Genomic DNA, 13,644 nt, shown 5'->3' on the forward strand with positions numbered 1-13,644 from the left:
GATGTTGATCAGTAGGGCTCATCCTTAGCAAAGGTGTCGCAGCTGACCCTTATCTCCAGCCCCGTGTCTTCCAGCAAAGGTGTCGCAGCTGACCCTTATCTCCAGCCCCGTGTCTTTCTGCACCTTTAATTCACATCTGTGACCTCTAGGCCCCTTGGTTTAGATGCTTCAGAAAGCAAGTGCCCTCTGCTCTCTTCACCTGTTAGTAAGTTGGCTGCGGATGCCTTGGGAATTAAGGGGTTACTACAAGTTGTTGTTTACGCACACCCCTTTCCCGGTCAGCCTCCTGCATTCCCCAGTCCTCACTCCCAGGGCGAGGAGGTTCCCTGAGGGTCTTTCTGATGTGAAGTGCAGATCATTTCCTTGATTCTTCTTGGGTCTGCTCAGGCCCCACTAGGCTTCTCCACCTTCAGCCCCCAAATCTGTCATAATTCTCAGTGGAATGACTCCGATCTGTCATGATATCCCAGTGGTGTGGGAGAAACCAATGCCCAAACTGGAACAGGTTTTTGTTAGGAGTGCGGAGAGGAAGATGGGTGATACTCGGTTCTCTTTCTAAGAATTTAAAGCAGACCATGTAATTTTGATGTCTCAAGTGCCTCCAACAGCTTCCACTTGTCCCTAGAATCGTATCAGAAGGTCTTCGAGGTCAAACAGCCTCGTCCTGTCTTTCTGCACAGTCTAATCTCTTGTCATTTTCTGTCTCCATCTCCCCTCAATGGCTCCAGCTGCAGTGATTTTTTACATTTCCTCCAGGAGCTGGGATCCTTCATGCCATGGGACACACGTCCCAGGAATCATGCTTGGCGCTGGAACAGCAGTGGTGAAATAGCTGCCAAGTCTGACCTCCTTTCTGGATGTCATTTAAGGCCCTTTGGACCCAGACCCAGCTTCATTTGTGTCCCTTCCCACCCCTCTAGACTGTAGTCTCATCACTTCCTGAAAATGCCCCACGTTATGCACCTTTTCTCCTGTTTCTATTTCTGTCTTTTTAATGATATCGTTCCCAGTTTTCTTTGGCCGTGCCTGTGGAATCTTAGTTCCCTGACCAGGGATTGAACCTGGCCCCCATCGGTGAACGCGTCCAGTGCTAGCCACTGGACTACCAGGGAATTCCCCCCTCTTCCCAGTTCTCCACTTGGAAAGTCTCATTCAGTTGGGAAAGCCCAGAAAGAGGTGCCACTTTCCTATGAAATCTTCCCTAAATCTGATAGAATGCATTTGTTCCTCTTTGGGATGTCGTAAAACTCAAACAACTTGAATAGAAATGATTTAGTTTTGTTATCATAAATTGCTCCTTGTATCTGTCTGGTGCGATGTGTTATGTGTGACTGGAAGGTAGAGACCATGCTTGTGTCTCCAGGACCTAATCAGGGTCCCTGAGACAGGGCTCAGTAAAATTTTTGTCAAATTGTTTCATCACATTACTTACAAAACAAAGATGACAGTTGCCTCGTTTGACTGTGTTACAGACCAGTTATAGGCACAGATGACAGAGGGGAAAGGTTTTGGAAAACAGAGTGCTTTGTAGACATAAAAAGCACTGTGCAGTATTATATGGACACGTTAGTTTTGTTCTGATGATCGTTATAATTTTTTTTATAATTTTGTTTCTTATGTTTGGCTGTGCTGGGTCTTCACTACTGTGCTTGGGATTCCTCTAGCTGCGGCAGGCAGGGGTTCCTCCAGCTGCGGCAGGCAGGGGCTCCTCCAGCTGCGGCAGGCAGGGGCGCCTCTCTCGGCCGTGTGTGGGCTGCTCACCGCGGTGCCTCCTCGGGTTGCGGATCACGGGCTCTGGGCGCTCGGGCTTCAGTAGCTGGGCCCCCGGCTCCAGAGTTCAGGCTCAGTGGTGGTGGCGCATGGGTCTACTTGCCCTGCCACGTGTGGGATCTTCCCAGACCAGGGATTGAATCTGTGTCTCCTGCATTGGCAGACTCTACTCCTGAGCTACCAGGGAGACCCTATCATTACATTTCTGATGTCACACTTAAAGTTCCCACATTAGATACTGATGTAAAGGAGAACCTTGGATGGAATCACGTAGGCTCAGAGTCAGCATCAGGCAAAGGCGCCTTTAATGCTTCCGGCTCCCCATTTTCTCTATTTTTTACCCACCTTTTATTTCAACCCTTTCATCAGGGGTCAGGTGGATTCTTCTTTATTGTCTCTTGTTACAGAGGCAATAGTATATTTTCCTGCTGACATGGTAGTATGTTCCCAGCAAGTTCTCAGGAAACTGATGATTGCTGTTTTACAAGAGAAGGAAGAGAGCAATGATGCACCTACTCGGATCATGCAAGACGGAAGCATCAGGAGAAATTGGGTGAAGGGTACACAGACACTCTGTACTTTTTCTGCAAATTCCCGTGACTTTACAGTTATTTCCAAATAAAAAGTTAAGTTTAATAAAAAAACCAGCAACGGTGGATTTGTATATGACCGGAGCCACGATACTCTGGTATCTGAAGGGCCTTCCGCAGTCCCTTAATTTACCCTCAGAGCACATGCCTGAGGTCAGCAAAGAGGCAGAGGTGACGGGCTGACCGTGACCGCGGGCCGCTCACTCGGGTGGTGTTCAGGCCCCTCCCCGCTCCCAGCAGACCGCTCCCCGCTCCTGTTCTCTGTAGACTCCCCCGCCCTGCTTCCAGGGGGAACACCAGCCCCTCTTCCCCATCCACTGCCCCGCTGTGTCTTCCTTCATACACTTACCACCTCCCTATACCCTTCCTTATTTTATTTTCTGTCTCCTTCCACTAGAGGTTAAGGTCCATGCTGGCAAGGATTTTTTTTTTTAATTTATTGCTCCATCCTCATCACCTAGAGCAGAGCTGGGCACCGAGCATGCACTCAGACCACATTTGTTTGATGAATGAATTTTTTTGTAGAAAATGAAAGCTTGAAAATAAGCCATTTCCCCGAGAGAGAGAAGTAATTTCAAATCTACCCATCCTTGCGCGCGAGCGAGGCTGACTTTGAAGCTCAGACCTTTTTTCCTGTGTTCACACTTCAGATAAAGAAGACGCTGCTGATAGAATCTGAGAGGAAGGAAGCAGTGCCTGGTGCCAGGGCTCTGCAGGTGACATTATAAATTGTCCTTCTAGAGACCGGCCTCCCAGACAGCTTCCAGAGATGGATCACCTCACCCTCCTCTTGGCAATTCTTTATGTGTACACAGGTAACGATAATGTCTTCATTTAAAGAATTTACTCCTTTTTCAAGTCTTATACTGTGACACGTCCAGAATTTATGATGTTCTGGGTTGGTCTAGATAACTTCTCACATGTTCAGAAAAACTACAAGTTGCCAATGCCGATAATCTGCAGTGGAAACCTTTTTAGGCTAAGGTAGAAACTGCCAGCCTTTACCCTGACTCCAATTTATTTATTAATATTTATAATACTATCTTCCTAGGTCTACAATAAGCTTCTGATATCTCTCTGGTGTTTCAGTCTAATTGAACTCATGTGATGACATGTCTTTCAGCGTCATGTGAAGAGATTTCTTGGGACACGACTGTTAAGCTTGCTAAGAATATGAGCCTAGAATGTGTGTATCCATTAGCGGACAGTGTAACCCAGATTGAGTGGTTCAAGATTAAGACGGAGAGAGAGTCCGTAGCCATTTTCAACCCTATGTTCCGTGGGATCATAAGAGAGGCCTACACTGATAGGGTCTACTTCTCAAATCACACCGCGGCCTCTAACGACATGACCCTGACCTTCTACAATGCCTCTGAGGCGGACGTGGGCTTCTACTCCTGCTTCCTGCATACTTTCCCATTCGGAGCTTGGGAGAAGGTGATACGAGTGGTCCCATCAGGTAAGTGATGTTTTCGTTTACCTTTTCACCCACCTCTGGTATTTGGTTCTATGAAGACCATGTAGAAACTGTGAAATGACTTATCCTATTTTTGTGTCATTTCCAAGTTGCATTTCTAGATTCTATATTGTTGTTTCAAAGATATAATACTGTGAATCAATTCCATTTTTCTGAATGAGCTATCATCTCATGAATTCAAATGTCATGGGAGAAGGCACAGGCCTCACCTTGCCTTGATGAGAACTTGAACCTCGATGAAGCTGGTGTGGACAGTGTTTGGGTTCTGGGGCCAGCCACCTGCTGTGTGGTGGCCCCATTTCCTTTTGCGAGACTCCAAGTGCTTCAGCCCTGCCCGTTCAGTCCTTTCTGTGACAGCAAATCTGGGTTTATTAGTGAGTCCTGGGCAGGGTTCAAGCCCTGGCTCCCGTTTTCTCTTCACCCAAGTTTCACTAGAGAAGATGCTTTAGAAGTTGCAAGCTTCATTTCAGGAAGAATCGAATGAGCTCTTTAAGTGTTTCCTGCCAGTGACTGTGGTTCAGTGCTTAGTGAGGGAGTGAGTCCTGCAAGCAATACCCACATGGATGGGGTGTTTTATTTGGAAAAACTCGGTTTTAAAGCCTTGACTTCCTTTATAACCTTAAATTAGCTGCCCAGTCTCCCTGAATCTCAGGTTCCTAAGCAGCAAATTGAGTCAATAAGAGAATAAAGTCTGTAAGTCAATAAAGAGAATAGCTACATTCTCTTTGTTGAATGGCTTAGGGATCAGATCTGTAAAGAACTCGGTCCTCAATAGCTGGGGAATTATTACTATTGGTAGGTATTATTATTGCTTATGCTTTTACTCTATTTTTTAAAAATTTAAAAAGTTTTCCTTCTGTTATTTTTGGCTGTGCTGATCTTCATGGCCGCGTGGGCTTTCTCTAGCTGTGGCAAGCCGGGGTACTCTTGTTGCGGGGTGCCGGGTCCTCCTTGCGGTGGTTTCTCTTGTTGTGGCTCGTGGACCCTGGCGTGCTGGCTCAGTCATTGTGATGCACAGGCCTGGTTGTCCTGTGGCATGCAGGTTCTTCCCAGACCAGGGCTGAAACCTGTGTCCCCTGCATCGGCAGGGGGATTCTTTACCACTGGACCACCAGGGTAGGCCTGTGCTTTTGATGCAAAGTGACTAACGATGACATTTTTAGATAGACTCGGGAAGGCAAAAGTTCAGGACTGTGTGTTTCCTGTCTGGCGTCTCTCAAGTTATATCCCAAACAGACCTCCAGCAGAGCACATCATATACCACCTGATGCAGTGCTCTGTTTTTAAGGAATCTGTATTATAAAGGAACAACTTACAGTAGTATATAGGAATACCAAATGGTCCGGAGGTGAGACACACTTCCATGTGTTAGTTTTACCTTTCTCTCTAGGTGTAGCTAAGCTCAAGAACAACTCTGTGCGTAGGAATGAGCCTTACAGAGTGTCAATCTGCAAAATCTCTCCTTAAATACCCACTTGTTAAAGACCCCATTCGTCACTCAAGCTCTCATTTGCTGGTGAAAGCTGTTAAAAGCTGTTTGCACGTCTTCAGGGCCTCGTCCACTCTGATGAGCCATGCAGGTGGAGCAGCGGATGGCAAGGGTCTTAGGGGTGAGCTCTTGGACACACGGCCTGAACCACCTGGGCCAGAAACCAACATGCTTCCCCACCCTGCCTCGGGTGGTGAGATTTTGTAGTTTGGGTTCCAAGTCAGGTATTCTGATCTCTGTCAAAGAACAGTGAGCTGAAAACAGGTGCACCTGAAACTGACCCAACACTGTAAGCCACCTGTCCTCCAGTGAAAAGAAAACGTGACAATACTGTCTTATGAAGCAGCAGCAAGGTAATTTATTGTTCATGGGTGTATTTGAGATCTGTACAGATTTTTCTGCTTCTTTCAAGGTCTTGATTCAGTAAGATTTATTAGCTCTGTCTTCCTTATATGAAAAGAAAAAATGCTTTGTATAAAGGTTTGTATTTTTCTGTCTTTAGAACTGACATGTGTATACGCAATTGTCTTAAAATAACCACTGTGAGTGAGAAAGGCTTTTCTTTAAAAAAAGAAAACAGGTAGAGCAGTGGTTACTAGGGCGGGGAGGTGGGAAGTTGGGGAGATATATGTTGGTCAGAGTTCAAAGGTGAAGTCACGTAGATGGAATCAGTCTAGAGACCCAATGTCCAGTGTAAAGACCACAGTTAATATCATCATCTTGAACACTGGAGGTTTGCTAAGAGAGTAGATTTTGGGTGCTCGTCTCAAAAACAACAGCAAAATGTAACTGTGTGGGGAGAAGATGTGTAAATTAGCTTGACTATAGCAATTATTCTATGTATCATTTTGTGGTATAGGCCCCAAATACATACAATTTTTATTCAGAACAAAAACATGTAGCTTGACCTCTTCTGAAGGTTTATGGATACAGGGTAGCACTAAATTATTGAGAACTAAATTATGGTTGCCACCCCAAGGTAGGATTTTTAGCATCATGTATGAATGATTTCAGCAATATTTTCCTGTTTCGCTCATCCAGATTTACTTCTCCCTGTTGTTATTTTGAGGAAAAGGGAGATCTCTGCCGTATGGGACTTTTTCAGAAACTGTGGTGAGATTGTCAGTCAGTCACCAGTCAGAGAAAGGCCAACTGTCCTTGTTGCTGGAATTCTGATGATGGTATCCTTAAACATATTTTGCTGTTGTTTTTGATCATTTATATTTTTAAAGGATAGATTGCATTAGCCAGCCAGTGAGAGTATTTCATTCACTTTTGAGATTTGGAGGGTTTCATTTTTTCTTTTAAGCTAAGAATGATAGTGAATTTATGAAATATAGTAGCTATATTTCAAAATTAATCTTAAATATACTTAAACTCTTCCATGCGTGCTTTATTTTTTAGGACTTATTTATTTGCCTTGCATGGGCTTTCTCTAGTTGCTGCGGGCAGGGGCTACTCTCTAGTTGCGGTGTGCGGCTTCTTATCGCAGTGGCGCTCTTCTTGCGGAGCGCTGGTGCCGGGCATGCGGGCTTCAGTTGTTGCTCCGCGGCGCGTGGGATCTTCCCTCACCAGGGATTGAACCTGTGTCCTCTGCCTTGGCAGGGGGACTCTTAACCAGGGGATCACCAGGGAAGTCACATGTATGCTTTAGTAACAACATGTCAGGGTCTACAAACATCACCTGCTTGCATAACATAGAGGGGTAGTCGATCTATTTAACAGTGAAAGATTGGACTCGGAATCAAAGATCTTCATCTGTACAACAGATTGTAAGATCTTCAAAAAAGATGAAAGAATTGAGCCACGTGCGCTCTAAATATACAGATTTCTCCTCTTTACTGAAAGTTGACAGTGTGTGAGGAGCTCAGTCAACGTTACCGAGGTCGTCTTGTTTAACGCCCCCTCCTGCCCACTTGGAGGTAGACGTTACTTTGATTTGTGGGTGAGGACAGCGAAGGGAAGTGAGATCTACTACTCTGCCCAAGTTCTCAGGCTTTGTGTCCGCTGGATCGAGTTGCAAGTAGAGGACAGGAAGTGCTGACTCAGGGGACACGCGAGCAGGCAGGGGCTGAGGGGACACCCACCCTCATTGCTGGTCCTTGCGGTCCTTCTCCTCCTTGAGTTTTCAGCGCAGAGTTGAAGAGCACGTTGAACATCTCATTCTGGGCAAATGATATTGTTAGTGCAAAATTACGTGAACATGTGCGATCCCTTCAGCGCAGGCATTTCTTAATCAGTAACTGATTTAGAGCATTTACTGGCAAGAATGGCTACACTTATTTCAGTGCCTCATGGAAAAAATACACTCTCGAGAGGGGACAGTTCAAAGGCAACCGTTTCATGGAAGAGTTTGTGGAGGAAGTGGGGTTGTGGAGAAAATGACTGTATAACCCACGTGTCTCTGGCCTCACTAGTCAGTTAGGGTGAATGTAGTTACATTGATGGAAATGTCCCCCCAAATGTGTGATGCTCCCCAAATACTCCACCAGCTAACTCTGACCAGGTTAGCTAACTCTGACTCATGCCAGGTATGCATGAGGTAGATACTTATCCTCTGGTTTAATGCTCATGAAACAAGGTGGGGGGCGGAGGTAATGTGTTCCCGTCATGTGTGTGCTCAGTCGCTCAGTCATGTCTGACTCTTGGCGGCCCCATGGACTGTAGCCCACCAGGCTCTTCAGTCCATGGGATTTCCCAGGCAAGAATACTGGAGTGGGTTGTCATTTCCTCCTCCAGGGGATCTTCCCAACCCAGGGATTGAACTCGCATCTCCTGCATGGGGAGGTAGGTTCTTTACCACTCGGCCACCTGAGAAGTCCAAATACAGCTGAGGAAACCGAAGGGTCATTAGCCAATTCAAGGTTGCCGAGTTGCAACACCAGGGTGAGACCAGGTGGTATTTTCAAAGAGGCAGGAATGAGAGAAAAGAGGGCTGGACACCAGCAGAGTGGGTGTGGACAAGGGGGCTCTGGAGGAGCAGGTCCAGCAGGACCCAGAGGACTTGGGAGGATCTTTTTAAAAATTGAGAAATGATTGCTGTACAGTATGATATAAGCTGGGTTTCCATGGTGACTCAGACGGTAAAGAATCTGCCTGCAACCCTGGAGACCTGGGTTCAACCCCTGAGTTGGGAAGATCCCCTGGAGATGGGAATGGCAACCCACTCCAGTATTTTTGCCTGAAGAATTCCATGGACAGAGGAGCCTGCTGGGTCCATGGGGTCGCAAAGAGTTGGACACAACTGAGGGACTAACACACACACACATATGATATAAATTATAGGTGTACAATGTAGTGATTTGCAGTTTTCAAAAGTTTTACCGCATTTATGGTCATTAAAAAATATTGGCAATATTCCCCTGGTGACTCAGATGGTAGAGAATCTGCCTGCAATCCAGGAGACCCAATTCGATCTCTGGGTCAGGAAGATGCTCTAGAGAAGGGAATGTCCACCCGCTCCAGTATTCTTGCCTGGAGAATCCCATGGGTAGAGGAGCCTGGCGGGCTACAGTCCATGGGGTCGCAGAGTCAAACATGACTGAGCAACTAACCCTGTGCTGTACAATATATCCTTGTAGCTTATTTAATATATAATACGTTTTTACAAGGAATTTTTTAGCATAGCCTGGGGGAGGGAAAGAGAGAAAATGGAGGGAAAAAAGCAGGGGTGCTGATGGCCAGGAGAAGGGCGTTGGGAAGTCTGACTCAGGCAGCCAGAGACTGGATGGTGTGACTGGACGGCAGAGCTCCAGGCCTCACCTGAGCTTCATTCAGGGCCCCTCACCACCTGAGAGGCAGCCTCGAGGTCATGGAAGGAACTGTGACGGTGGGACCCTCACGCTGCGCTCACAGGTAAGGTTTTATACAGTAGATTCTATGTTTAAAAAAGAAGCTGAAGCCCATGGAGCAGCAGAAAGTCGGAGAAGAGCCTGGAAGGATTGGGTGGCCCAATGTAACTGCGCCTCATGGAGTTTGGACTTGACTCTGCAGTGTAGACCGTGGGAAGTCTGAATGTTTTCATAGGGAGACACATAATAACCCAATTTTTTCCCTCACCACCTAGGTTAAACTCATTGCAGCCTTATAGAAGGGGAAGAGTTGAAGGGCGGGTGAACAAACATTAATAGTATTTTATGAGTTGGAACGCTTATCCACCGGTGGCAGGAGTGCAGGTTGGAGGATCTGTTGTACTAATGGGGATGGTAATACTCAGGGCTGTTCAGAGAAGCAGAGTCAATGCAGTATGCCTGTGTCTAGAAAAAATTAATCGTGAGGAATTGGCTCATGTGATTTTGGATAGTGCAGGGTGGGCCAGGAGGACCTGCTGATGGTGCAGATGGCATCGGAAAGCCGCCTGCTGAAGGTGGGAGGGGGGCGGTCTTTTTCTTGTATTCAGACCTTCAAGTGATTGGAAGAGGCCCACACACATTAGGGAGACCAGTCTCCTTGCTCAGCAGTCACCCATTTAAATGTGTGAACTTAACCAAAACTGACTCATTGGAAAAGACCCTGATGCAGGGAAGGATTGAGGGGCAAAGCAGAAGAGGGCAGCAACAGAGGATGATGGTTGGGTGACATCACTGATTCAATGGACATAAACTTGGGCAAAGTCCGGGGGATGGTGAGGGACAGGGAGGCCTGGGGTGCTGCCGTCCATGGGGTCACAATGAGCTGGACACGACTTGGCAACTGAACAACTTAACCAAAACCACTCTCCAGATTAATACCCTAAATTAGCCATCACATCTATCTGGAAAATGATACTGCTTTAGTTAAAGAACCCGATTCCTAAGACCTAATCACTCCACCCCATTGTCCGTTCTGGGGATTGTCCATGTGAAGGAGAGATGCCTGAGAAGGTTTAGGCAGCAGGTCGCTGCGACAGCCTATAAATCAATGACTGATCATGGCGCTCCCCGACCAGGATGGATTTGGGGAACATCATGTGAAGGAAAAAAGCAAGGGTTTCTGGAGAACACATAGGGCGCGATTCCTTTCCTTTATGGTTTAGAAAGATGCAGAACTAAGCAATATGTTCCTTAGAGATGCACACGTGCTGAAACTCTGAGGAAAGCAGGTTCTGAAGCTCAGGCTGGAAGGAGATGGAGTCAGAGAGACACGAGGGTCTTCAGAGTTCCCACTCAGGTGTCTTTCTTATCCAGGAGCTTTGTTTCCCATCTGTCTTAAAAATGTTTTATGAAATTCCTCTCAAATCTATTGAATTTCTAATAATAAAAAAAAATGAAGAAGAATGCATTTGCGGTTTTGAGCAGTTCACAGATAATTATTTAAATTAAGGGTGAGATCTTCATTCTGATTTGGCCTGGAGGTCCAGAAGAGGGAAACAGTCCAAATTTTTATGATCCAAGGGTTGAAAAATGACAGTTTCATTTAAAAAAATGGGAACTTAGGAGACTGGCTTGTCTTGGAAGAGAGGACGTAAGTGCAAATGCTTTCAAATACACTGAGTTGAAAGGTATTAGCCTTTGACCAGCTAATGGATTGAGACTGGAACAGGAAACCAAAAGAAAGTTGAGGATTGAAGACATTTGGATGATCACCCAGCACATGTGAAGATGATGGTTAACCAGTGAAGTTCTTGTGGGTGGGAGGAAGCTGAGACCAGCGCACCAGAGGATGGTCACACTGAGGCTGGTGGGGAGCACTCGTGTTAAACACGGGGGAGGGCGTGGAGGTGGGGAGGGGGAGTGGGGAAGACTCGAGGGCAGGACGGGGGGCTCTTGGTGTGGAAGCTGACCTGTTCACAGCAGAGGGGCTCTGTGTCACTGTCTCACGCAGGTTTCTCTGTTTTCTTCCACACTCCAGCCCCACCTCCTCCCATCTCACCTCGGACAGTGAGGATGTTCCCCACTGTCTCCTTTTTGGATTCGTCCTTTCCTGGGAGGGGTGAGGCTCCCTGTAGGTCATCGACGCTTGGCCTTAGATGGGTCTTATCGCTACTCCCACCAATATAAATGTTTGCTCTTGTCTTGCCAGTTTCTAAAGTTGGGGTATCTCAGGATTTAAATTTTATTTAAAGCTGTAAATGGGCAAGTGGCCCAGATCTGGGAGGTAGACCTGGCTGTGCTGATGTGTGGGACAGATGTCACTCATCTACTAATTCACTCATCACGGCTTTACTGAGAGCCTGCTCTATTCAAGATAATGTCTCTGCTTGGGAAACCAGAGAAACATGATCTTAGCTCTAAACCGTACACAGAGTATTAGGGGAAATAGCAGCTGTGTATCACAAATTATAATTTAAAGCCAAGAGTAAGTGCTGTTTACTTTCAACTGGGAAATTTGGGATAGATTTCCTGGAAACGGGGAATTTGAACTTTACCCTGATGGAGGTAAATCTGAATATTTGGATATGGAGATGGGTGGAGTAGCATTCAGGAGAATCACTTCAAATATTACCTAAAAATTAGATAACTTCGGCTCTGCTTTAACCAACTTTGTAAGACAGCACCTAGGCATGGGCTTTCCTGGTGGCTCAGACAGTGAAGTATCTGCTTGCAATGTGGGAGACCCGGGTTCGATCCCTGGGTCGGGAGTATGCAGTTTATCCTGGTTTACAATTCGTGGCTTGGTTTATTTCAACGTGTTGTTGACTTAATGCTTCAAGAGGCATAGGAAGCCAGATGTATTTCGAAATTATCCTTTACAATCTATCTCAAGATATTTACATACTCTCATTTCAGCTGGTGTGTTATCTATCCCAAATTCAGAAGAAAGGAAGAAAACAGAGAAACTGACACTACCTTATATTTTAGTGACAAGAGATGGAGGAGGAGACTTAGTCTAAAAGGCTTCTTTGTCTGTCAGTGGTAATACCGGATGGGACTAAGAGGCCCGGGGAAGGGGTCTTTCCTACTCTCCCCAGGACACACCAGCATGTATCATCCCTGCTGGGTTCTTTCAGTTTTGCCCATCAGATTCATCGCTCTTGCTTTGAAGTTGGTGGTTTGTTTTTTTTTCAAGTGAGGTAGAAAAATAACAAAAACATTCTTTCATATTTACTATTGAAAGGATTAACAGATTACTAATAGATAACAATAAATGATATTAATAAATACCAAACTCTGTTAAGCTCCCTTCTTACAAGCTCAGAAGTAAGTCATGAACCTTTCCCCATCTATACAACTGTGTGTTGTACACATACATGAGAAGAAAACTGGGTTCTCTAAAATGTTACATTTCAGTAGTTTTTCATTTAAGGAAGGGAAAAAGATATTAAGCAGTGTCAATAAGAAATAGCCAGCTGAGGAAAGCAGAAATATTTTAAAGGCTGAGAGATCTCACTCCTTAATGAAATAAAATAGCAGATAGAGGAGGCAGACGATAAAGAGCATCTTAAGACGTGTGGAGAGGGAGTTCACGGTCACTGCGCTTCTCAAGGGTGAAATTAATGGGAGCCTGGAAGTGGAACAGTCGCCAGTAGGCGCGGGCTGTGCTTGCTTCTATTGACAGGTTCTCCAGTTGCTAAACCAAGAGGAGATGCTTGAGGGTACACATCACCATGAGATTCAGCTATCGGGCTTTGGGGTAGAGCTCTGTAATCAAAAATCAAAAAGGGAGACATAAAAAACGACTCTGAAACAAGGCAATACTGGATTTGTGTACAAAATTAAACTCAACAATCGAGTGGCTGGTGAAGTTCAATTCTGTTCTTGTCCCGTCGCTCAGTCGTGTCCGACGCTGTGAGACCCCATGGATGGCAGCACCCCAGGCCTCCCTGCCCTTCACCATCTCCCGGAGTTTGCTCACGCTCATGCCTGTTGAGAGCCATCCCGTCCTCTGCCTCGGTGTCAGTGAGAGTGGTTTTTTCTGTTCATCCAGCCCAGGGCACAGACCTCTCTCTGGGGTGCTGCCTGCGAGCCCTGTGGGGTCACGCAGTCCCTCCCACGCCTCTGGGCGTCCGCATCCCGGGAGAGAAGGGTCACTGCAGGCTCGTGGGAAGATGCACCCGGGCCGTCCAGAGCAGGGAGGCCACTGGCCGCGCTCCTTGCCCGCGGGCGTTTTTGTTGACTTCACAAGCTGCTCTCCTTTCCCGGGGCGGGGTGGGTTTGGCTCACCCGCGCCCCTTGGGAATCGCTAGTGCTGCACAGACCCACAGCTCTCGGGTTTTCCTCCGCCAGCTCACACCTCCTCTGTCGCTCGTGACCACAGCCCTTCTCTCCCCAGCGCTCAGGCGGCTGCCAACCGCAGCCTCTGGAACACGCCTCCTCTGCCGAGTGGGTGCAGCTGGCGTGTGGGTGTGAGTGCGCGGTGGGGACTGTGGCTCCAAGTGTGAGTAAGAGCCACACCCTCCC

General features: G+C 46.7%; 1 protein-coding gene across 1 annotated transcript in view; it reads left to right on the forward strand.

The window, feature by feature from the left end:
- Window positions 1-3,129: 3,129 nt before the first annotated feature.
- CD226 (CD226 molecule) overlaps window positions 3,130-13,644 on the forward strand; it is a 76,798-nt gene continuing 66,283 nt past the window's right edge. The window contains exons 1-2 of the mRNA XM_065933245.1: window positions 3,130-3,175; window positions 3,484-3,819. Coding sequence (XP_065789317.1) covers window positions 3,130-3,175; window positions 3,484-3,819 — 382 coding nt within the window. The remainder of the gene's footprint in view (window positions 3,176-3,483; window positions 3,820-13,644) is intronic.

The sequence above is a fragment of the Muntiacus reevesi genome, chromosome 4, assembly GCF_963930625.1.
Source record: "Muntiacus reevesi chromosome 4, mMunRee1.1, whole genome shotgun sequence".
NCBI classification, from domain to species: domain Eukaryota; kingdom Metazoa; phylum Chordata; class Mammalia; order Artiodactyla; family Cervidae; genus Muntiacus; species Muntiacus reevesi.